This window comes from Panicum virgatum, chromosome 8N, assembly GCF_016808335.1.
Source record: "Panicum virgatum strain AP13 chromosome 8N, P.virgatum_v5, whole genome shotgun sequence".
NCBI classification, from domain to species: Eukaryota; Viridiplantae; Streptophyta; class Magnoliopsida; order Poales; family Poaceae; genus Panicum; species Panicum virgatum.
In genome coordinates this window covers 31230108-31255809 of record NC_053152.1, presented here as the reverse complement: position 1 = coordinate 31255809, position 25702 = coordinate 31230108, and the positions used below count along the sequence as shown (strand labels likewise).

The 25702-nt window shown below is 44.4% G+C and overlaps 2 protein-coding genes across 3 annotated transcripts; both read left to right on the top strand.

Annotated features, from left to right (window-relative positions):
• The first annotated feature begins 11999 nt into the window (after positions 1-11999).
• On the top strand, positions 12000-12614 carry LOC120684319. The gene is made up of 3 exons (XM_039966193.1): positions 12000-12145; positions 12219-12296; positions 12381-12614. Exons 1-3 carry the CDS (start codon positions 12051-12053, stop codon positions 12523-12525), a joined length of 318 nt encoding a protein of 105 aa, XP_039822127.1. The 5' UTR covers positions 12000-12050; the 3' UTR covers positions 12526-12614.
• Positions 12615-21965: 9351 nt separating this feature from the next.
• LOC120685356 (SKP1-like protein 1) lies at positions 21966-24280 on the top strand. 2 transcript variants are annotated; one of them, XM_039967212.1, is made up of 3 exons: positions 21966-22312; positions 22352-22450; positions 23784-24280. In XM_039967212.1, exons 1-3 carry the CDS (start codon positions 22094-22096, stop codon positions 23955-23957), a joined length of 492 nt encoding a protein of 163 aa, XP_039823146.1. In that variant the 5' UTR covers positions 21966-22093; the 3' UTR covers positions 23958-24280. The 2 variants fall into 2 exon arrangements, with proteins under 2 accessions (XP_039823146.1, XP_039823145.1); XM_039967211.1 differs by having other exon boundaries at positions 21968-22450.
• Positions 24281-25702: the final 1422 nt, after the last annotated feature.

Sequence of the window (25702 nt, the reverse complement as noted above, 5' to 3'; positions counted from 1 at the left end):
AAGGGCCTTTCAATGGTGAAATTCTATCTCTGGTTTTCATATTATTGGTGAAAAAATAAGGCCTTCAACATCAACAAGTTTCCCCGTAAATCGGCTTTGGAGGGGCATCAGCATGCTCTGTGACTTCAGCCTTCACCCTCATCGGCATAATTCAACTCGAGGGGCTCGCCTTTTTACTTCGGTGAAAACGACTTTGGCATTCACCCTCATCGACAAAGTTCGACTCAAGGGGCTCGCCTTCCACTTCGGTGATGATGACTACTTCAGCCTTCGCCTCGTCTATCGGTGTTTTACTGTCACGTCTACCTAGGGATACCCTTAGGTAGAGAGATGATCGTTGGGGATTGCCAAGATCAAGAACACAATGGTGCAAGGAACACAGGGGTTTAGACAGGTTCGGGCCACAGATGTTGCGTAATACCCTGCACCCTGTGTGGTTTGTATTGCCTGGGATGCATAAGTCTCTATGGGTTATGGAGTATATGGAATGAAAGAGAGGGATCCCTACTCGCCCTTATATAGACTGGGGGAGTAGGGTTACATGGGAACCCTAGGTCGATGGTGACCTAAGGACTTATCCAAATACTACTCGGGTGGTTCTCATTCCCCCGACTAGTTCTAAAGCTATCACGACTAGTTACATGACACATGAGTGCAAGGCATGATCTATCTTATACATGGTACCGATTCGGGCCACATCGGGTACCTTGTGGCCCCGGGTCTGATAAGCCCCCGAGCTCTTCATGGCCAAGTAGCCGTAGGTCTTCGAGTACTTCCGAGCTATCCAACGATCACTGGAGCTTAGCGCGGATCGCATCCTCCGAGTTCTTCACGAGTTGCGCCGAGGCCGCTAGGTGCTCCTGCCCGAGTGGTCTTGGAATCTTTGAAAATCTTTTATGTACGGGGTGCGATGAGTAGTTGCACTCCATATGGAGTAGCCTCCGAGCCATAGGTTGAATCGGAGAATCTGGCTGAGGGTAAATTTTGAATTCCTGAGATCAGCCAATTTACCTTCAAAAATTATTTTTGAAAAATAAATTCCTGATGACACGTAACTAGTAGCCCCTGAGCCTTGAGTCCAAATCCCCAAATTTAGAAAAATAGATCCAAGATTATCGGGGCTTACTCGGTTTTGCGCTTAAAAATGCCTCTTTTTTAAGAATGAATCCCTGCAAAAAATGACTCAGTGACTAGGCCGCACCCAATGGGCTGGTGAAATTGGTGCGGCCGGTGATGGTCCCTGCAACTTCTCAAGAATTACCTTTAATGTCATCCGGTGTGCTATTTAGCCCAATTAGTATGTTAGGGTTTCAGTCACTAGCCTCTTTATTTCTGCCGCCACCATTTCTAGATCTGCACCCTTGTCACTTTCACACTTGCTCACCACTCCCCTTTGAGCCCCCGAGTTCAAGCTCCGGTTGCTGAATCAAAGATGGCCGGGAAGAGAGGTGCGGCCAAGGGGAAGGCTGAGGAATCTTCCCTCTCTAGTGCAGAATGGAAAAAAAGTAAGTGTACCGAGTCCACCCTTCTCCAACTCGTGGAGGAGGGCTTGCTTCAATCCCCCAAAGTAGTTCAATGGAGGGAGTTAGGTTCAGACATTGCCCCTTTCAAGAACGTGGATGATCTGATTTTGTTCCAGCAATTCGCCAAGCATGGTCTTGCCCTTCCCACTTCTCAGTTTCTTCGTGATTTGCTTTCCTTTTATGGGATTCAAATCCATCATCTGGTCCCTAATTCTATTCTTCATCTTTCCGTCTTTGTCCATTTCTGTGAGGCCTTCCATGGTATTCAGGCTCAATGGAATCTATTTTCCTACCTTTTCCACCTCAAACCCCAACCCAACAGCACTAATCCCAGCCAAATTGGGGGTTGTGGGTTTCAGTTTAACCAGTGGAGGGGTTCAGAGTACATAAAGTTTTGACGCAAAACGATCACACACCAAGCCCGAAAGCCCCGTACGCCAAGTTCGGACTGCACTTGATTCAAACCAAGGCGTGCCAATCAATTTGACCTGTAAATTGACAAGGAAACAGCAAACCGTCAAATTCAAGAGTGTATCGGCTAGATTTCCGAATCACCCTTACGCAACGTATCGGCACGGCTCTGCCGATACAAAAAACGACAGCAGATCAAGTATAAAGAGCGTGTATTAAAAGCAATCTACAGGGAATCGGCAAAGAACTGCTGATTCCGATATGCAACTAGACGGCTGGATAACAATGCGCAGACCCACGAATGTATGGATCTGAACAAAGCTAAGCTTATAACCGATCTAATCATCTTTACAAAGTTTATGATGATAAATAAGGAGCTTACAGCCGATCAAACAAGTTACCAAGCCGGGTAGATTTTGAATAGATCTAAACGAGAAAACAGCGATGCGCCCAAGATCAAAGCATAGATAAATTCGATAACTTTTGAATAGATCTGAATGAAGCCACAGCGATGCGCCCGAAAGCTAAAGCTCAGATTTACTCGGTAAACGAAGACTTACCAGCAAACCAAGTCGCTCGAATGTGAGGCATCCTTGATCAGCTTGAAAGAACTCGCAGAAAAATAAAAAAAGACGGCGAAGTCGCCGACGGAAAAGTAAATTGCAAGTAGTAAAGTTTGTTTGTTTGGATGTGTATCAATCTTTTACAATGACCGGGGGCTCATATTTATACCCCACGCTAAGATAGTCCTAGCCGATTACGTCAAAGTACAATCTCTAGAAACTAATTTAATAAACAAAAGCACCATATTCCAAACCGAGGCCGTCTCGAACCAAATTTGTCTATCAATGCCGAGACACACAATCGGCACCAAATCATGACCGATCCCCTTCTCCCGCACACCATCGCCGTTTCTCAAACTGACACTTCTTTCCTTCATTATCCTTATGACGCGTGCCAAAAAACAGCGTCAACACATGCCCCCCAGTTTCGGAGTGAAATATTTTTTGCTCCGAAATTATCTCTCAATCATAATTATTTCCTTCAAACGGTTGCCCAGAAAGCGCACTATGCCGTTCCTCGTACCCAGTGCAAGTGGCTCATTAATCCAGAATCCCCATCCTAGGGAGGGTCACCTTATAAATACGTGAGCATACTCCTCCCCTTTCTTCTTTATAGCCTCTGCATCCAAGCCATTTCTTCCTCTGCTAAAAAACTCATCTGCTCTGCCGCCCCCGGATTTCCAACTGCATCTCCTTCAGGCACCGAAGACTCCTCCAAGGCTTTGTCAATGGCTTCCATTTCCGAGATCCCCCAGGTACATCGACTCCCCATCTTTCCCCCACGCCATTATTCCAATCTGCGTTTTACAATTGTTCTTGATTTCTTTTTCGCCATGGATCTCTAGGCCCTTAGGAGCTCAACCATCATCCCTCTCTCCGAACAATCTAGCATGATTTGCCTAGGTCCCATGGTCAATCCTGATCCCACCAGCATAATTAATTTGGAGACCAGCAGAATCCCTCTCAAAGCCTCAAATATGACCTCAGATTGGTCTCTTACTTTTAGATCTTGGCCTAGTGTTACCCAAGGGTGGAGGAACTGGTTCGGCAGGGTAGCATGCACCTATCGAGCCACCTGGGAACAATATGACATTAGCTAATGCCTCGATCTGTCTTTGTCTGAAATGGTCAAGAATGAGCTGATGCTCGTATCTACTTCTTTCTTCTGGTCTGATGCTATCAATGCTTTTCTTTTCGGTCATGGCCCAATGACTCTGACTCTGCTAGATGTCATGATGCTGACTGGCCTGAATATCACCACCCCTGATCGGTCCTTTGATTTCCTAGACAAAGCCTCCTTCAAAATAGAGACTAGAACCATTGGTGGATGGAAAGGATATGTCACCAAGAACATGAGAACTGGTTCCATATCACTCAGGGAACACACTGCCTTCCTCAACATGTGGCTAGAGAAATTCATCTTTTGTGGTAAAACAGCGGGCCCAATGAACAACACCCTTAAGATGGCCGAAACTCTAGCCAGTCCCTCTTGGCAAGCACCTGCTTGGATCAGTCTATCATCTGCTTTACCAAGTATCGGCCAGACTCAGGGCCGATCAGCTAATCTCCAATCTTGGAGATCCCTGGTGGTTTATTTAGTTATGGCTGAACCTGTATATGCACAAGACCATGGGAATCAAGCTATTAGAAATGTCCTTCCCATCAGAAGGATTCAATGAAGGAGAAGAAACGGTCGTCCACCAATGCACTTCTTTCGGCGAAGCAGCCATAATGATTGCCAATGACTCCAACGTCTTTGGCAAAACCGATTTCTTAAGATGTTTCTATAATGGATTTACTGAAGATTCCACCATTTGGTTTGCATGTCATGATGATAACAAGGAATATGAGAACTCATTCAAGTTTCATCTCGATTCTTGGAAGGATGATGAAGAGGCCACAAACATCATGAGAGAGATCATATCTCCAAGAATCTTGCCTGCTAACTTCACCTCCGGAAAGAGCACCATTGGCTACGAATTTTACTACCCATCAGTAGTAGCCAGACAATTGGGATTCGTTCAAGTACCACCTTTCCCTTATTTTGCCGATAAAGTTCAGGCCAGGAACCTAATCGGCAATGCTCTTGCATACAATCGGCTGAAAAACTTGGAACCTGACACTAACATGACACAGTTAGCCGATTGTCAAGTAGCACCCTTCTCCACCATACCCTTTGTGCAATGGTGGTCAGAATGGCAGGAACATCTTTTCTGTGGGTTAGTAAGGATTTACTGCATCGCCTTGAATGAAAATTATCAAGGCACCGATAATGAGGTATGCACAGGATTTGGATGCACAGAAACCTATTCTTGACCTCACTAATCAAGGTGTCCCTATTAGGATGAGGGTTACTGACCACATAACTCATATACCACTCACTAGTTTACAACATTGAAATAAGTGATGATCTCCTTGTTGTATATCCCATCTTGCATCCCTTCTTTGTATCCTAACAAATACTTTCAACAGACTGACGACACTTCTCCCCCGACGATCAGCAGAAGCGAACAGCTGATTAAATATTCTCCACCAACCAATTATCCTCTTATCGGCTATGATGCACCATCCCTTGCTGACATCGCTGCTGGCAAGAAATGCAAGATGACCAGCACCAAAAGAACAGCCCACAAGACTCAAGGCTCTTCCAGCCATGCTCTGACCATTGCATCGGCGCCAGACGCCGATGCTCCAACAGATGTTGTGTATTCTTCATCGGAAGGTAACAAACAATTTTTATTCTCCTTTCTAATTATGATTTCCATTTTATTGACCACATCACCAACCGGCATTTAAAACATAGCTGCCGATTCACTCAAAGACACTAATGAAGAGGATGCTCCAGAGATCACTTCCCAAACATCTCCAACGGTTCAGGTAACTTACTTGTATGTTTATCATTCTCCTGACATTATCTGACATTTGCGCCTCTTAATCAGATTCAACACCTTCCTAACAAAAGGGCTAGAGTAACTTCCTCATCTATTCAGGCATGGCTGTCATCCCCTCTTCTCAATTCTAGCTTATCTTTGATTTGATCTTATCATTCAGAAGGCGACAATCGGCACGCAAGAACTGTCGATCATTTCCCAAGACGTACCCCCTGATTTCGCTATTCCAGCATTGCTACCTGCATCTCTCTTTGCACCAGATGCTGAAATCCTCCTGAAGCAGGTAAGACATTCATCCAACCTCCAAGAACCGAACAACAACAATCGGTTGATACCCCATCTTCTTTATCAGGCGCAGAACAGTCCAGACAACAGTCTATTCTCCTTCCAACTTGGATCAATCAGTGCAGAAGATGAGGCCATATCATCAGCAGAATCAGCCCCATTATCAAAAGACACCAAGGCCAAGCTTCAGGAAATTCTGCAATTCCTGAACCAAGATATTGGTCAACTGGTCCGAGATGCCGAGCCGATCCGTATCATTCTAAAATCCATGAAAGGCAGTCTCCTAGAATTTCTCAAAGAAGCCTTGCATCCTGATGCATACATCGAGAGCCGCCAGATTCCAATCCTCAAAGCTCAGAGGCGTCTCTCTGATCGGCTCCAACAGGAGCAAACGATCAAACAAAGAGGTGATCTGAAAAGTCTCGTGGAGGCGACTCGTGCAAAGATTATCTCCTTAACTCAGTCCAAGGGGGAAATGGAGCAATCCAAGAGAGATCTGGAGGCCAAGAGAGAACGCCTTGCCAAAGAGTTGGAGCAAGTAAACCGAGAAATTGCCGATGTGGATGACAAATTATCTCAACTTCCATCGACACTTCAGCAACTTGAGATAGAAAAGCACGAACAGGCCCGTCAAACATACCAGCTCCACAAAAGTCTCAAGACAATACCTGGTTCTGCTGAAGCTGACAACAAGGAGATCCAGGAAGCTGACGACATTCGCCTGCGTGCGATATCTGTGATCCAAAATGCTCTTGGATCATTGTAATATGCTACTTGTTTTGCTATGGTGAAATCAAAACCTTAGCTGATGTATTGTAAACAATGCTAACCATTAATTCCATAACATTTGTCTTTAGTAAACACATTTCTTCCTTTTGTATATTTGGATTTTATTGCCCTAAGGTCAATACAAAACTATATCAGCCATCCAGTAACCAATGCCATCAAAACACCATTGGCTTTCTTTTACATTTTTTCCCTAAAGGCGACATCTAACATGTCAGCTATACCAAACTTAGCCGATGCCTAAATCATCAGCTTTTACATCACCACTCAAGATTCATCTGTAGATCCAATCGTCTGATTTGATAACATCTCATAATCAGCAATCTTCAGAAACTCTGTCTCCCATGCTTGACTAGAAAAACAGCTTATCTTTTCATAGCTCCATTCGCAAGCTTCTGCTGATGCAATACTGAACGACGAATCGGTAGCAACAATTTCAACAACATCGCCGATCCATTGTATAAGACATTGATGCATGGTAGATGGTATAAAACAATTGGCATTAATCCAATCTCTCCCCAACAGCAAACTGTACGAACCCTTACCATTAATAACAAAGAAAGTAGTGGGAAGAGTCTTACTGCCGATGGTCAGATCAACACATAATGCTCCAACAGCTGGAGATACAACTCCCTCAAAATCTTTGAGCATCATATCTGTCTTAGTCAAATCTTCACTGCCTTTCCAAGCTTGTGCAACATGGCATATGGCATTATGTTTACCGCTGCACCTCCATCCACTAACATCTTTATGACAGGTTTGCCATCAACAAATCTCTTCAAAATTAAAGCTTTGAGGTGTTTGCGCTTTTCATCCTCCGGCTTTTCAAAAGTAGCCGATATAGGTTCTAAATTCAGTTGAGCCACAGCCTCCTCCAAATTTTGCTTTTCATCATCATTATCTAGCGCCATGAACTCACTGGGCAACACGAAAACCATGTTAACAGGAGCAGCCGATGACTCTTGACCTTGCTTATCATTGACCCTTGGCTTGACATGCCAAACTTCTGACCTGACTCCTTCCTTTCTTCTTCCAGCGCCTCTATCTGACGTAGCCTCTGAATTCGCCTTTTTTGCGATCTGGTCAAACCCGCTGGACACCACCGAGGCCGATCAATATTATCATGAACAGGCTCTCTTTCTGTATCTCTACGATGTGGGTACTCATCTGAAACCCGAGCATCAACAATTTACTCAACCCACTCATCGGCATAAATCCTTCCTCCTGCAGGATCACGTAGTATGGTCCTGCCCCCCAGCCGATTATGTACGGAGATGCATTTGTCATCACCTTTCTCCCTAATGATCGGCCCACGAGGCCTCTGGTCGAACTGTGCCTTCTTGTGCGATCGGTCTTCACAGTAGAAATGTTGCACTCGTAATAGTTATCCACTATCGGCAGAGTTAAGCCTTCTTCCCAATAGTACACAAAGAAAGGACATCTCCAATGCCCCTCATGATGTCGTGCAGCTTCCTCTCTGTATTGTCGCCTCTCCTGGTCATGCTGGAACCTATTCAGCAACATCTGGGACGTGACCTTCTTCTTTGGCGCCGCAGATTCTTCTTTCTCTTCCAGCTCCTTGCCATTGGCTTCATCGACTGTTATCTGAGCTTTGGGGTCAACATCTCCAGATTCCTTAGCCGATTGTGATGTGAGCACTTTAGTCTGCAATGCATTCCTCTTTCCTCCAACGTCTACCATGTTAGTAGGAAATGGATGCCCATCTATCTTCATCGGCTTCTTGGGCGTGTCAAACTTGAGCCTACCCTGTTCTATAGCTGATTGCATCTGCTGACGAAACACCTTGCACTCATTTGTATCATGAGATGTTGCATTGTTCCACTTGCAGTACTTGATGTTCTTCAATTCTTCAATTCTTGATGTTCTTCAGCTTAATCCGACCCTCTGACAGCAACAGATCGAAGATCCTATCAGCCTTAGTAAAGTCGAACCCATACTTCTCGGGTTCCTTGTTGCCAAATGGCATGAGATCGGCTTCTTTTTGTTCTGAACCCACTCAGCCGATCCCACCATCTGGTCATCATCAGAATCGGAGGAGTCTGAGCAATCAACAAAACTAACTTTCTTCTGAAAGTTGCTTTTCTTTTGCTCATACGGTTTGATCTCCCCCGTCATCCTATGGGCCATCTGACTGATGCTGTAGAATTCTTGGGAAGCATACCTCTCCTTGATGTGTGGCAAGAGTCCTTGGAAAGCAACTTCTGCAAGCTGCTGATCAGACAGAACCAAACTAAAGCACTGGTTCTTGACATCTCTGAACCTCTGAATGAAAGCAGCGACCGATTCCTCATTCCTTTGCCTCAAGCTAGTCAAATCGGTCAACATCATCTCATGTACGCCAGAGTAGAAGAACTGATGGAACTGTTTCTCTAGATCGGCCCAGAATATTATGGAGTTGGCTGGTAGCATTGTAAACCATGTAAAGGCCGATCCTGAGAGAAACATAGAGAACAGACATACTTTCAACGCGTCATTCTGTGCTGCTTCTCCACACTGCATGACAAATCTGTTGATGTGCTCTACAGTGGAGACCTCCCTTTGTCCAGAAAACTTGGTGAAATCTAGAAGCTTGTACTTGTGGGGCAATGGTAGTTGATCATAAGCAGCTGGATGTGGAGTTCTTTACATCAAATTCTGCTGCTTTAGCCTTAAGCCAAACTGATCTCTCATCACTTCAGCAATCTTGGATGCCCAGTTAATCTGTTGACCAGCGGTTGATGCTGGCTGTGACATTGATGAAGCCATCGGCAAATCAGCCGATGCCAGTTGTCTACTGGGTATAGCCATCGGCTGAGCAGCTGATGCAGTCTGCGTGACTTGCTGAGTGACTTGATTGGATGGTGGCTGGTAGAGAACCATCTCATTGCCATGACTACCCTGCAATGACGTCTGATTAGGTTATTGTTGTGCCGTAGGATGTATGTTGGGCATATTCACATGACGCACAAATCCGGTCACAGGATCATGGAACACCCAGGTAACTCCATCAGCGCGAGGAAGTCTGGTCACAAGGACTTCTGTAGGAGACTTGGGCTATATCATCATTGCCAGATTTTGCTGTTGAAGTGTCGGCCCAAAAGCCGACATGTGGCTTGGACTTGCTGGCGATGGTGCTGACGCAGTTGTAACCGACGGCTATGGAGCCGGTGCGGTATCTTGAGGCCGGATCGGTTGTGGAGTCGACGCATTGACTTGTTGATTCATCGGCTGTGAAGCCGATGAGCTTGGTTGCCCTACTGAAGATGACACCATGTATTCTGGAGGTATACCATAACCAGTAACAGGATTTCATCCAACTGGGAACCCCGTCATGTAGCTTCCCTGTGCATGTGTAGCCATATGCGTAGAGCTGGTGTACACAGGAGAAAACTGGGACGACGCCATAGTACTAATCGGCTGTGTATTCCCAACATCTTCATTTGCCTGAGCCTGAGGGTCAATCAGTGATGTTTCAGTAGCCGGCCCAGTAGGGGCGAAAACCATCTGACTAGCCTGCTGATAGGCCGGTCCCACAAAGCCAAGTAATCCCCTATCTTGCAGCGTCTTGAGCACAGCATTGTGAATAGAATTATCCATGATCGGAGCATGACTTATGAAAGCTTGCCTGATCGCTTGATTCATCATATGCACCATCCTGTCCTCCTTCTGTGACTCATCATAGGGTGGAAGAGTAGGAAAATCGTATTTCTTGATTACCTCCCCCACTCCTATTCTTACTTAAGGATAGAAGGCACCGCTCCTCATAAGCATTAGTGGCTACCTTGAGTTCTGCTCTATGCTCCTCCTTCAGCTTGTCCTTGTCGATCGGGATCTGATTTTCTGTAGAAACCTAATTCTTCCCTGCAGACGTCATCTTGATACTTCTGGTCCCACCGGGCGTGCCAAAAGATGTGTTGATGTGAAACAATCACACACCAAGCCCGAGAGCCCCGTACGCCAAGCTCGGATTGCATTTGATTCAAACCAAAGCGTGCCAGTCAATTTGACCTGTAAATTGACAAGAAAACAGCAAATCGTCAAATTCAAGAGTGTATCAGCTGGATTTCCGAATCACCCTTACGCAGTGTATCGGCACGGCTCTGCTGATATAGAAAATGACAACAGATCGAGTATAAAGAGCATATATTAAAAGCGATCTATAGGGACTCAGCAAAGAACTGCCGATGCTGATATGCAACTGGACGGCTGGATCTAAAGCCGACACGTGCAAGATAACAATGCACAGATCAACGAATGTATGGATCTGAACAAAGCTAAGCTTATAACCGATCTAATCAGCTTTACAAAGTTTAAACAAGGAGCTTACAGCCGATCAAACAAGTTACTAAGCCGGGTAGATTGTGAATAGATCTAAACGAGAAAACAGCGATGTGCCCGAGATTAAAGCTTAGATAAATTCGATAACTTTTGAATAGATCTGAACGAAGCCACAGCGATGCGCTCGGAAGCTAAAGCTCAGGTTTACTCGGTAAACGAAGACTTACCAGCAAACCAAGTCGCTCGAATGAGAGGCGTCCTTGATCAGCTCGAAAGAACTCGCATAAAAAGAAAAAAAGATGGCGAAGTCGCCGACGGAAAAGTAATTTGCATGTAGTAAAGTTTGTTTGTTTGGATGTGTATCAATCTTTTACAATGACCGGGGGCTTATATTTATACCCCACACTAACATAGTCCTAGCCGATTACGGCAAAGTACAATCTCTAAGAAAACTATTTTAATAACAAAGACACCGCCTTCCAAACCGAGGCCGTCTCGAACCAAATCTGTCTATCAATGCCGAGACACCCAATCGGCACCAAATCGTGACCGATCCCCTTCTCCTGCACATCATCGCCGTTTCTCAAACTAACACTTCTTTCCTTCATTATCCTTTTGACGCGTGCCAAAAAATGACGTCAACAAGAGTACAATACTCCGAGTAGTTTGTCGGGATGGAAGAATTGTTGGTTCTACATCGAGAACCGTGCACCTTTACTACCTGTGTGGACGCATGAAGCACCTGTCCCCAGGGATTGCTGGAAACATGAAGTTCCAGAGGAAGGTGTGGCTCAATTGTGGGATCTCCTACAGAAGATCCAATAACTGAAGAAAGTAGGGGTTCACAGGCACCACCGTTTATGTTGTCATTGCTGCGGAGGCGTATACAACCTCTACACCTATGGACACATTTCTGCTACCGCTACCAATACAACAAGGCTGGCGACCCTTCTCGTGTTATTCTTGAGGAGCTGGTTGATGGGCTAGCCCTGAAGATGATCAGGCGCGCATTTCTCGGTGTTCTAGGGTTGCCTGTCATCCCCGAGTTGTTTAGTGCCGAAAGGCCTCCAACTCCTATGAGTTCTGATCTCAAGTGTGAGTACTCTTGCACTCGATTTTCATTTTTTTTCCTTTTTCTGATTTTTGCTTTATTGTGTGTAGGAACATATTGTGTTTTATCAGGGTCATCCCCCACGTGCTGATTCATCTCGTGCGTATTTTTTTAATACGACTGCTTTTCCGAGTGAGTGGGGTCTCATACATTGCGTTTCTTAATAGGTGAGGTGGAGAAGAGGTTGGCCGAGGAGGCTGGGATGGCTTCTGGTGGACGGCCACCATCTCCTCCTCCCAAGAAGAAGAGGAGTTCCAGTCGTCTTGCTGCTGGGGATGATATGAAGCAGTCGGAGGAGTAAATTCCCTCCTCAATTGCATGGTTTCTTCCATAACCTATGCATTTACTGAGTTTCTATTTGCATTTGCAGTTCCGGGGGTGATGATGCTGCTGCCAAGGTGGTTGCCGCCCTCGCGACTCTTCTGAAGCCTATTTCGACCATGAACAGGTCGTACCTATAAGTTTTTCCTTCTTTAATTTGTTCGTTCTTCGAGTGGATGGTCTTTTGCCAATAGGTCTAAGCTTTTTTCAGGTCTGCCACCTCGGCAAAGGTGACGACTGCTTCTTCTGGTAAATGGCGAAGCACAACCTCTGCATCGGGGACTTCGATCCCTGAAGCTATCCCCATTCATGATGATGGGGATCGGGCTGACCAGGGGGGGTGCTTCGCCTGGTGATGTTGATCCTGACCTGGTTGATGAGCCGCTGGTGTCTGATGATGACTTCACCAAGCCGAAGGGGCTCTTCTGCCGTGTCTACAGCTTCACTATTGTGAGTTACTCTCTTTTTGAGCTTTGTCGATTTTGTTCTTGCATTGTTAACCTCTTGGGTTGGGGTCTAGGAAAAAGTACTCGGAGCTCCAGTCTGCCAGAGTTGTGTTCACTGAGGAGCATGAAAAGGTGGTCCGGGAGTTGAAGGAGCTGCAGAGTCATCATCAAGATGATTTGAAGAAGATCCAACAACGACATCTTGCTGAGCTCCAGACGCTCTAGGACACCAAGAGCAAGCTCCTGAAGGAGAAGAAAGGTATACTCTTGTCATTTGTAGCTTCATTTTATAGAGTGATTATTGTCATCATGGAAGTAGTCGTGTGAGTTTTTGCTACGTCTTGGCGCAGAGCTCAAGGTGCTGCTAGAAGCTAAGGAAAGTTTCCTTCTTGACTTGGAACTTGATGTGTATTGTTACACAGATGCCAACGAGGTGCTGCAGAAGAAGCTAAAAGGTGCTGATCTTCAAATGGTGGAATCCGTGAAGAAGATTCAAGCACTATTGGCTAAAGTCAAGGGCCTCGGGAAGATCAGGGATGCGGCTGCAGATCTGACCGATTTGGTGGATCCTGTTGCTGATGACTCGGTGGAGAAGCAGACTCTTTTACAGCATCTACAGGAAGCTCCCTAGAAGTTCTCGGCATATGTGACGGATACCACGGAGTCGTATGTCACGACTGTTCTGGGGCTACTTAAGTCCTAGTACGAGACAGACTTGTAGTTGCTCACCGGCGGAATGGCGGCCGATTGCTCTGATGAGCTCTTCGAGGAGTACTTGAGGGAGGCCCGGCCTGTGGCCGAGAAAATTGTAGACAATATTGAGCAGCAGGAGTAGGGCCCATGTTGTACGGAATACCTTGTACTGGACCATCTCCCTACTTTATATGGTTGTTTTTCCTTGAAAGATTGTTGTCTGGTTGCTCTTTTGCTTGAGAGTTTATCCAATGCATGTACTAGTGGGCCTTGCCTTGAGTAGTAGCTTTATAACTTAAAGAGTGTGAGCGTGCCCGTGTACTTTATTCATGACAAGCATTTGGAACCCAACCGGAGGGAGGAGTTTGGTAACTCGTCGGACGTAGGCGTGCTCGGGTGCTTTGTTCATGACAGGACTCGGAGCCTAGCCGGAGAGAAGAGTTTGGTAACTCGTCGGACGTAGACGTGCACGGGTACTTTGTTCATGACAGGCACTCGGAGCCTAGCTGGAGAGAAGGGTTTGGTAACTCGCTTGACGTAGGCGTGCCCGGGTGCCTTGTTCATGACAGGCACTCGAAGCCTAGCCAGAGAGAAGTTTGGTAACTTGTCAAACGCAGGTGTGCCCGGGTGTCTTGTTCATGACAGGCACTCAGAGCCTAGCCGGAGAGAAGAGTTTGGTAACTCGTCGGACGTAAGCGTGCCCGGGTGCCTTGTTCATGACAGGAACTTGGAGCCTAGCTGAAGAGTTTGGTAATTCATCGGGTGTAGGCATGCCGGGTGCCTTGTTCATGATAGGCACTCGGAGCCTAGCCGAAGAGAAGTTTGGTAACCTGTCGGACGTAGGCGTGCCCAGGTGCTTTGTTCATGATAGGCACTCGGAACCTAGCCAGAGGGAAGAGTTTGGTAACTCGTCGGACGTAGGCGTGCCCGGGTGCCTTGTCATGACAGGCACTCAGAGCCTAGCCAGAGAAAAGAGTTTTGATGAGGATATCACTCCTGTGGATACAAACGACACTCCTCAAGATGATATACAAGGTCCTATTACTCGCGCACGCGCTCGACAATTGAACTTGCAGGTGATCTCGTTCCTAAGTAATATTTATTGCCACCTAATGACTTAATTGTACTTAGGAACAAAAGAGAGGACCAGCAAGGGCGTGGAGAAGGCCTTGGAGGCGTGGAGGACCAGCAAGGACGTCCGGATCAAGATGGAGGCCCAAACCGATTCAACTTCGTTTTAGTTTCGGACTCCAGGAATAGCCGCACTAAAACGGACGCCCAGGTTGCATACGGAGTCGGATTTGGGCGCACTTGATATGGATGGAAAGATAATTTCAAGATGCTTCCGATGGAATTGGTCTCAGGCCCAAATTCATCAGGAGTCGACAGGAATCGTCCATGGAATTTGACGTCCAGAATCTGTCCCGGTGCTGAGTCATTGTTTTTGGGCCGATGGCCTGTGTATTGTGTTGGAGCCCAATAGGGGCACATCCAGTGGGTCTTGCACGACCTAAACCCTTATTAGCAGCTGCCGCTGCCATCGTGAGACTTGGGTTTTGCTTAGATTCATTCTGTCAAGAACAGTTGTCGCCGTTCATCGGTTTGTGACCCCATCGGTTTGTGAGACCCCAACTCGTGAGATTAATCATTCATCTGCAGAGTCACTTCATTTGAGCTGCGTTCTTTCGAGTTCTTGCTTGTGTATTTCGTTGTGCTTGCAGGGATTAGCCTTCTTGGTGAGGTCAATCGGGTTGTGACACGGTTGATAACCAGAGGAGTTGTGGTGCTAAGATTGCTGGATTCGGGTCTTAGGATCTGAAGCCGGATCGGTGTGTGTCGCTCCGCCTACAACGAGAGTTATCTACAACCTGACGGAAGATCGGGAATCCACGTCCCCATTAAGTTTGGTAACTCGTTGGACGTAGGCGTGCCCGGGTTCCATGTTCATGATAGGCACTCGGAGCCTAGCCGGAGGGAAGAGTTTGGGTGCTTTGAGTGAATTCTTGGGGAACTAGATCTTTATTATTTTCTGTGGTATGTCAGTACATCTTGGTGTAGGTTGCATTACTATGGATAGAATCATCGTAGGTGTTCTATGTTCCAGGAATTCGGGACTTCTGTTCCATCCGGGTGCTGGAGGTAATATGACCCTGGCCTTGTTACTTTGGAGATAATGAATGGTCATTGCCATCTTTATTTAAGCTTGTGGAGCCCTTCTTCATTCTGGATGCGGCGTAGGGCCGTGTCGCCAATGCTGAAGGATCTTTGTTGCACGTTGCGATTGTGATAGCTCGCACTCCTTTGCAAGTACCTTGCGGACTGTACCAGGGCATTGCATCTTTCTTCTTCTACTAGGTCCAACTCCAATTTTCTTGTGTTATATGCCTCTCCTTCTTTGTACATCTCGACTCTTGAATCCGCTGGTAGGATTACTTCTGAGCCGTAGACTAGGAAAAAGGGGGTCTGACCCATTGACTTGCATGGCTGAGTTCGGAGTCCCCATAACAATGTGAGGTAGCTCAGAAATCCATTTTCCTCCCTTCTTGCTATTAGAGTCTTTTCTTCAGGCCTTCCAAAATAATCCCATTTGCGCGCTCTAGTTGACCATTGGCTATTGGGTGAGCCACTGAAACATACTTGACGATGATGGCGCTTTGCTTGCAGAAGTCCCAGAAAGTTTTTGAGGTGCAGTTCGATCCCAGATCGGTGATGATGGTGTTGGAGAAGCCGAATCGGTACAATATGTTGCAGATGAATCCCACAACTCTGTCAGCGCTCTGTGTGATCACTGGCTTGTACTCGATCCACTTCGTGAATTTGTCAATGGCGACTAGCACAAAGGTGAATCCTCCCGGGGCCTTTGCTAGGGGACCCATCATGTCAAGCCCCCAGCATGCGAAAGGCCATGATGGTGGTATGGTAATCAGATTGTGTGCTAGTACCTTTGCCTGTTTCCCGAAGAATTGGCATTTTTTGCACTGTCTTACAAGGATTTCTACATCTTTCAAGGCTGTGGGCCAATAGAAGCCGGCTCTGAAAGCTTTGCCAACTAGCGTCTTTGACGCTGCATGTTTTCCGCACACTCCCCAGTGGATTTCGTCGAGTATGCTCTTTCCCTCTTCTCGTGGGATGCATTTCATGAGTACACCAGTTTGTGAACCTCTTTTGTAGAGTTTGTTTCCCATTAGGACATAGCCTTTGCTTCTTCTGGCAATTGTTATTGCCTTGTTTTTGTCTATGTCCGCCATCATGACCTCTCAGTTTTCATCTGCCTGGGCAAAGTCAAGGGTGGCGGTTGTGGGTTTTTTGATAGATTGGTGGTGCAGTTCCTGGACGAAGACGCCAGGTGGGACTTGGGCTCGGGTTGATCCAAGTTTGGAGAGGACGTCGGCGCCAACATTGTTCTGATCTTTCAATGATAAACACAAGAGAGCACCCATCTGGCTGTAGGTCTAGCATTGTTTAGAAGAATGTTACAAACATTGGATGTCAAGGAGCTTGGGATTTATTTTGCTGGTTGTCCGCAAATAGAAAATATATAATGTGGAAGTTTGATTTCAAAATCTTTGGAGGCTTTCAACCGTCATCTCAACTACTTACACAAAGAAGTTTGAGATAAGTATTCGCAAGTTTCTAGAAATGTGCAATGCTCTTGTCATTTTGTACAGTCAAAGAAAGATACAGATTTCCACCTTTCCCTACAATTTGCACTTTTTTGCTGCTTAGGGCACAAATTCAAAGAAAAAAAGAGACATGTTCATTAATGTGGATGTATTATGTATAATCCATCCATGTGACTACACTGTATTCATTTGCCATGATTTTGAATCAGCTTCAAGATTCTAGCAATGCTTAGTGCAATCATTTATACCTTGTCATTCTTCATTATTAGGATTCAGTGCTGCTATTTATTTACTTAAACCCTCAATTTTCATAAAGTGCTCTAAAACTTTCATGCATGGTATTTTTTACATTTTCAGCCATTGTGTCACTAGAGATCAAGCTGGTGAGGATATATATTCCATGTTCCTGGCCTGGTTTATGGTTATGTACTTAGATTTAAGAAGTGTTCCATATTTAAGTGAACCGGATTTAAAATGCCAATTTACTCAATAAGAAGTGCTCCAGATTTAAGTGTTGCATATTATGCTTTTTGCTTTCTACTCCAATATAGATCTATTTGGACTTTTGCTTTCTACCTTGCTGGGTACCTCGAAATAGAATTGTGCATACCGTTTAACATTTGATGTAATGTCAATCAATGGTAACCTAATCATCCAAATTGATTAATGAAGTGAATAAAACTGAGCTATAGTTGTCGTGCACTTAGATTGATATTGGAGTTGGGATATGATTTTTATAGCTAAAACATGAGTTGTCACAGTGCTAATTTGATTACATGGGCGAAGGTTCATATTTGCTCTGAGTTACAGTACTATTTAGCAGAATTTAGAATAGCTCCGGGTCCAATATTTCCATTGCCAATGTCGCCAGATCTTGTCCTGCTCATGGCTTCGGTCGGCCGTACTCTGCTCTTGGTTTCCAAACAGCGAGGAGCGGATCTTGTCCCGCTCATGGCTAGCAATGTTCCTGTAGTGGTTCTGATTCTGCACAGGTAGCTCTTTTCAATGTAGACTGTTGTTCTAAACTGATTGCACACTCATCAAATCATTTCTGAATTTGGACAGCCGTATTAACACGATTAGCAAGATCTTTACTAGATCTTATGATGGACAGATAATACGCGGCAAAAGTATTATCTGTAATCAGTAGACATCGCATAGAAGTTTGTGTCATTTTACAAGCAAAACTGGTTTTGCTTACTGCCTTTTATAGCAAATTACTGATAAAGAACACCAAAAAAGAGGAAGAAAAAAAATTTAATAACTATTGAAGTATTTTTGTTGCGTTTACTTCATAGATCAAACGAGAATGAAGTGGACAATCGAGACCTTGTTGAGCCATGCATATGCATATGGTCAACCAGGGAAGCGCAATGTCGAAGTCAATGGCAAGCGTCAAGCTCTTATGGACTGCATCCTTCATGATGCTTGTTTTTACAATAATTGAGGTGCATAAACCATGCGTTGCAAGACATTGACCATCAAGAGTTTGCTTTCACTGGTAGTTGATGGTCACTTTGTAAAAATCTTAAGCTGTGCTGCCTAGATAAACTTCTACCAATGCGTTTAAGGCCACCTTATATTATTATAGTGTGTTTGAACTTCTAAGACAGTTAGCATTATATAATGCTATCTAATTATCTATCTGATTATCTGCACATGCTTCATTCGTACTATCTTATACATACCACTTATTTATTTTTATAATTATATACTTTTTCATAGTTTTCATATTTTGTCTATTTTCACCACAACTGAGACCTATGGTTTCTTTAAAATGTCTTTTGCGACTAAAATTTAATGAGATTGTTTTTTCTCAACATTGTACTTTAAACACGTGCGTGGTTTACGTGCACCCTACTAGTAGTATTGATGCATAGAAAAAAAAGAATGTGATTAACTCAAAATGCAGCACAATTGGTCTGGAAATTGGCAACAAAGTGTTTACAAGAAGCATTCCATGGCAGGCGCCACACAAGAGTACTTTGTTCAATTGGTCTTAAAAGGTTAGACGAACTTGAAATATCATCCAACAACATTGTTTGGGCAATGCGAAGGGGCTCACAGTGCAGTGGCAAAGGCCATTGGTCGGGGTGCTCCCACCCAAAGTTCAAACCCTGGGTGCCACACCTAATTAAGCTTTAGGGGTTTCCCTTAAAGTATTTCTATAAAAAAACATTGTTTGGGCAAATTGCGTGCATTATGATCCCCTACTAGCTTATATTTTCAACGTCCATTTACTTTTACCCTTACCTCTAGCCTTCTCCTTGCTCTTCCAAATTCTTTTGCATCTCTCTTTCGACTTAATATCATTTGGTGGATGTATATCGACCTTATTTCGAATTTGCTACCAAGGAAATATTCATGCCCATCCAGTTTTTCAACTCTCGTAGCAGGCGTGATCTTTTGGAGTGGTTCTAGGTTGGATAAACTAGAATATAAAAAGTTCATCCTTTGTTTAGAGTTCTTGGCCAGTTGGATAAGATCTTCAAACTTGTTGCGTGAATCTGGAATCTTTTCCCGCATTACCACCTCCATAGGATCTTTAGGCTTTTCATCTATAGGTTACCTTCCTCATCAAAGAATAGTTCTTTGTAAAATTGAAGATCTGATCAAGACTATACAAAACAGAAAAGGAAAGGAAAGTTGGAGTATCGGTGAACAGAGAAGGAAACAAAACAACCATAGAAAAAAATCATACAATACACACTTTTTACATCTTTTCTCCCATCTCTTCATAATACAAATCGATGGTATCTCATTTTTCTTCTCGGCTCTAAGCACTTGTATAATATGATGAATCCACGTAAAAATGTATATGGATGTGTTGCAGTCTAGGTTTGGCCGACTGAAAGCATCTAGGCCCCTAATTCGAGTTTTGGTAATTAATGACAACAGTTTGTGGATTAACAATTTCATTTGAGATAATGAGTATAGGTTGATTCACGGATGAAAGGGGTTTGATTATGATCATACGATTGGAGATGATGTGCAAAGCTCAGGCTCAAGGCAAAGGTATTATATAGGGCTTTTGCATTTTGCCGGTCATAAGACGATTAGTGGATGAAAAATGACTAGGTTTGTTGGATAGATAGCCGTACTATCAAGAGGAGTCGTGTACTCGTGACGGGTCTCTAGTGCCATTTTGCTCAAAATAACTAGATGCATGCATGAGGGCTAACGACGTTCTAAAAGGTTTGAAAATGGATTCAAAAATTGTGTGCTGACTGTCTAGTGCGGACGGTCCGGCCCAAGGGGCGGACGGTCCACCACTCAATTTGAAAAACGGCTAGAGATGTTGTTTGTCTCTGGTGGGCTTGATAAGTGACGGGCGGACGGTCCAGCACAGGCGGGCGGACAGTCTGCCCCTCTAACTCAGTTTTTGTCCAGAGACATGTTGTTCTGTTGGCTTGAACGGCGGACGGTCCGCCCCTGGGGTGCGGACGGTCCGCCGGTCACTTGACAAAATGACCAGAGACGTTTTGGGTCTCTGGTGGGTTTTGAGATTGAAAGGCGGACGGTCCGCCCCTGGGGCGCGGACGGTCCGCCGGTCATTTTGAAAAGTGACCAGAGACGTTTTTCTCTCTTAGGTTTAGAACTTTTAACTGCAGACGGTCCGCCCCTGGGGCGCGGACGGTCTGTCGGTCATTTTGAAAAGTGACTAGAGACGTTTTTCGTCTCTTGTTGGGAAGCCACACTTCTTTGATGGAAACAGTTATGATTATTGGAAGACTAGGGTGTCGGGTCATCTCAAGGCTATGAGTAGAAAGTTATAGAGAGTTGTGAATGATGGGTATGCCATCCTAGACACAAAGAACTTGACCCCCCCTAGATGAGGAAAATGAAGTGCTAAATAATCAAGGGGTGAATGTGCTCTTTAGTGCTCTTCATGTAAGTGAGTTCAATAGAGTCAAAAGTCTCACAAATGCAAATGAGATATGAAAGAAACTCATGAAAATTCATGAGGGCACATCAAGTGTGAAGGAGACCAAATTATATTTGTTCAAGGGCAAGTTTAGTGAATTTGCCATGAAGAAGGATGAGAGTGTGGCCGAGATGTTCAACCGGCTAAATGATATTGTGAATGAGCTCAAGGGTCTTGGATTTGAAGTGCCGGATGCGGATTTCTCTCACAAGTTTCTTAGAAGTCTTCCGGAGAGATATGATATTATTGTGACCTTGCTTGTGAGGTCAAATATGAAGACCGCTACTCCCACTGTAGTAATTATTGTAGCAATTTAGTGTCTAATCATACCCTAATTAGACTCATTAGATTCGTCTCACAATTTACAAGCAAATTATGCAATTTATTTTTTTATTTCGTCTAGATTTAATTACGCCATGCATGTAAGATTTCCTTTCGATGTGATAGTTTTGGAATTTTGAATTTTGCAACTAAATATGGCCGGGGAACTAAACAAAGTCTTAATTTTGATTGATGTGTAAAGTTTTAGATGGCGAACTAAGGCCTTGTTTAGTTCCCAAAATTTTTCCTTTTGCTACAGTAACTTCAAACGTTTAACCAAGAATTAAGAGTATTAAATATGGATAACTGACAAAATCCATTCCATAACTTTCGGATGAAATCGCGAGATGAATCTAATGAATGTAATTATGCAATAATTAGACAATGTCATGCTACAGTAAACAATCTTTAATGATGGACTAATTAGGCTTAATAGATTCGCTCGCGACTTTCCGTCCATCCGTGTATTTAATTCATAATTAATTTATATTTAATGCTCCTAATTAGTGTTGTAAATGTTGCCAAAATTTTTTGGAAACTAAACGCGCCCTAAACAAGGTCTCAATCTTTAAGGGTGAAACGCCCTGCAAAAATGAATGAAACGGAGAGAGTACAGAAAAAGCTATAAACGGCCCACCAAGTTCACAAACAATCCTGGTCGCCGGAGCACATAAGTCCAAGCGGGGCCCTTATCGGTGTCCCGATCCTATTCAACTGTGCATCCGCTTCTCGCATCGGACGGCTGATAGAGCCCCCGGTTGCCCCAGCTCTCCATTTAATATGCCATCCACCCCACGCCGCAATCTCCAATCCGCCTTCCCCAATCTCTCGCCCTCCTTCCCCCGTGCGCCGCAGCTAGAAAGCTAGGGTTTCGCCTGCGATCCGATCCGTCGAGTCCACACTCCCCACCCGATCGATGGCGGCCGAGGGCGAGAAGAAGATGATCACGCTCAAGAGCTCCGACGGCGAGGAGTTCGAGGTGGAGGAGGCGGTCGCCATGGAGTCGCAGACCATCCGTCACATGATCGAGGACGACTGCGCCGACAACGGCATCCCGCTCCCCAACGTCAACTCCAAGATCCTCTCCAAGGTCATCGAGTACTGCAATAAGCACGTCCACGCCGCAGCCGCCGCGGCCGCCGCGTCCAAGGCAGGCTCCGACGACGCGGGGGCTGCCGCCGCCAACAGCAACGCCGCCTCCGGCGAAGACCTCAAGAACTGGGACGCCGACTTCGTCAAGGTCGATCAGGCCACGCTGTTCGACCTCATCTTGGTAAAGGCTCCGCCTCCCTTCTCCCTCCTCTGTCCATGCCTATATGGTGAAATTTAGATCTGGGATTGGTTAGGGTTCATATTTATCCATTCAGATCTGGATTGGTTTGTTTGTTGGTGGAAGCTAGCTGTCTTTACCTGCGCGGGTTGCGGGGATTTTGTTGCTGCTGTCAATCGAATGCATCATCATAATACTGCCTGCTAGTTAATTGGATTTTCATTGTCACAAATGTATTATTGTCCTATCGAGGAACTTCTATTTATATAGATATTAGTTGCAAGGAATAATCTTTCGATATTAGAAGTTTTATGATCTTATCTTTTGGTTACATGATTGCTTGTCACAATCTGTATTATATTCATTGGTATCTACCTTTAGTGTTTGTTGGTAGGTCATTGCACTGCTTTGGTTTTCTTTGCCTATCATCTTTGTAGAAATTTTTCCTGATGACAGTGATACCTAGAATTTTTCTGAAGTTTCTTAGCTTTTGGTGTTACTCTTATTGGTTCCATAACGTGGTTATAAGTTTATGACATCATCCTTTATGTGTATCTAAGCACATCAGATTCTATCTGTGAACTTCTCTTGTAGCATGTGTGCTAGGTTAACTATGCCTTTAATTGTGTGATTACAGGAAAGTATGGTTATGTTATCCCTTTTAACTTCCAAGTTACTTGGAAGCCTGATTTGCTATTTTTTTTAAGTCCGTTTTGACTGTTTTCACACCTAATTGTTCTGTGCTAAGTGATAGATTTAGATAACATCATATGTAATGTTTTTCTGGTTAGTAGCTTCAATTTTTTTGTTAATTATTATCCTGTTGTCCTGTTAGCAACATTACATGTTGATAAACAATATCCTGATACAGTGCACCAATGCTAAATAAATTTAAAGAACTGGTTTTGAAAAAAGTTTGTTTCAACTTTCAAGTTACTCTACTATGGTACCATTGTATAATTTTATTTATTTGTACTTTCCCTTGGTAAATCCGTAGGTGTGAACCAGTTTGTGCAACTCATTGGGTTTAGCAGTTTTATCTTCATAAGATCTTTTGGTATATTTATCTCCTGATAAATCATTAAAAAGGGCCTGCCCGGTACTGTAGGCTTCCCGCACTGCGCGGTGTCTGTGGAAGGGTTGTTTTAATCTCATAAGCTTATTTCTGCTATGAATCCTCTGAAGTTGTCTGATTGCTCCTTGATAATGCAGTGAAGTTTGTTTTCTGATTTACGAGTAGTGCATATTCTTAGATAAAACATTTTCGCCTATCTATTTATATTCTCTGAGTATGAACTTTTTCTTCCTGGTTTCTGACACCCTCTTTTTTTGTCAGGCTGCAAACTATCTCAACATCAAGGGGCTGCTGGACCTGACCTGCCAGACTGTTGCTGACATGATCAAGGGTAAGACTCCTGAGGAGATCCGCAAGACCTTCAACATCAAGAACGACTTCACCCCTGAGGAGGAAGAGGAGATCCGCAGAGAGAACCAGTGGGCCTTCGAGTAGAGAGGTGCTTGAGCTCCTGATCTCTTGATGCCTAGGCTTTGTCGTCGTACCTATGCAATGCCTGCTTTTATGTGTTGTCGTAATGGTTGTAAGTATTTTGGGAGTCGCTGCGGTGTTGGGTAAAACTGGTCAGTTATTCTAAACAAATTTATCTCTAGTATATCATGACAAGACTAAGTGGCTGCTGCCCTAAGAGGTTTAGTTCGATTTGCCATGGCATCATGTTTGTTATGTTCAGTTTATGTTTTATGATGGGAATTTCTTCATAAATCTTGTGGCTGAGAGTTTCGTCAATTAAGATATCTTCATGGGATGCTCTGCTATTCTATGTACTGACCAGAATTCAGGGTACAGTAACTATAATAGTTGCAGAGCATGGCTTCTTTTCTCTGTTCTGTAACGGCATACCCCCGAACTAAGCCATTTCTCTGTTCTGTAACGGCACACCCCCGAACTAAGCCATTTCTCTGTTGTGTGATGGCATACCCCCGAACTATTGGGGTCGAGCACTTAACCTCTATGGTTCTATGGTGGTACATTTAACGGCATACTGAGTCATGCTGTGTCGCTTATAAGCTGGTCTGAGAGTTTAGTCGATATCTTCATGGGATGTTCTGCTATTCTATGTAACCAGAATTCAGGATTGTTGTTTGGTCAGAAGTATTTCCTCTGTAACGGCATGTGCTCTTTTCTGCTAATTTCGTTGTCTGTCAAATTTGCTTCGACGATGGGACAGAGGCGAGATGGTGTACATCCCCCACCCCCATACTATTGGGGTCGAGCACTTAACCTCACCCCCCCCCCCCCCCCGCCCCCTAACACCATGTTCTTTCTAATCATGTGCACCTAATCGTCATGCTGGAGACGCTGTCGTGCCCTCCTGGCCGTGAGTTCCACAGTGGCACAGTTCCTCCCTCTTTTTAACCTGCCTATGTGTTTACAAGCCGGTCCCACGAGTTAGAAGGCCACATCAGCATCGGGCAGAATCGCTATGAAAAACCACTAGAGTGATATCCAGTTTTGTTGTTAAGGGGTTAAGTGCTCAAGTGTTCTGACCTTGATAGTTTCGAGGTATGTAGACTTCTCCCGGACAGAGGGCTTGTATTGAGTGAGCTGTTTTTTTACTAGTGAAGATGCGTGGCACGTGTTTAATTTTGCTTCCATCAAGCAAGGATGTTATTTATTTTTCTTTCAAAAATAATACACATCTTTTTTTTCTTCCGTAAAAGAATAATAGTCAATTATTAGGATTTTAATGGAAATATTTTTCTTCTATTAATTTTATGGGTCTACACTCACTTTCGTTAAACCTTTGGTTTGACTTTAAAATGGGACGTCCGTAAAGCGTACGGTGGGCCTAATCTTGATGAAAAATAGTTTCAATTATTTTAACTTTTATAGTATAGATAAAGAGCTGGGTTTGTTTGGTTTGCCATAAATGACTGCCTAGCTGCCGCGGTTTTGATATGTCGACGTGTAATTAGTTTGAAATTTGAATAGTCATGACCTGGCGGGATAGAGTGTGGGTGTTAGTGCAATTATAGTATGTGTAAATATTGGCAAAATTTCTAGCATCTCTCCGGCGGTATCCTAAGATAATTGTAATGTGTAGAACAAGACAAATATGCCAAATATATTTCAGTATATATAATGTTTAAGAGTGTAGCAATCTCATAGTTTATATGGCTTGAGTTATATGAGATAGTAGCATGGGAGAGCCGTACATTGTGGTCGCAATCTCAAAG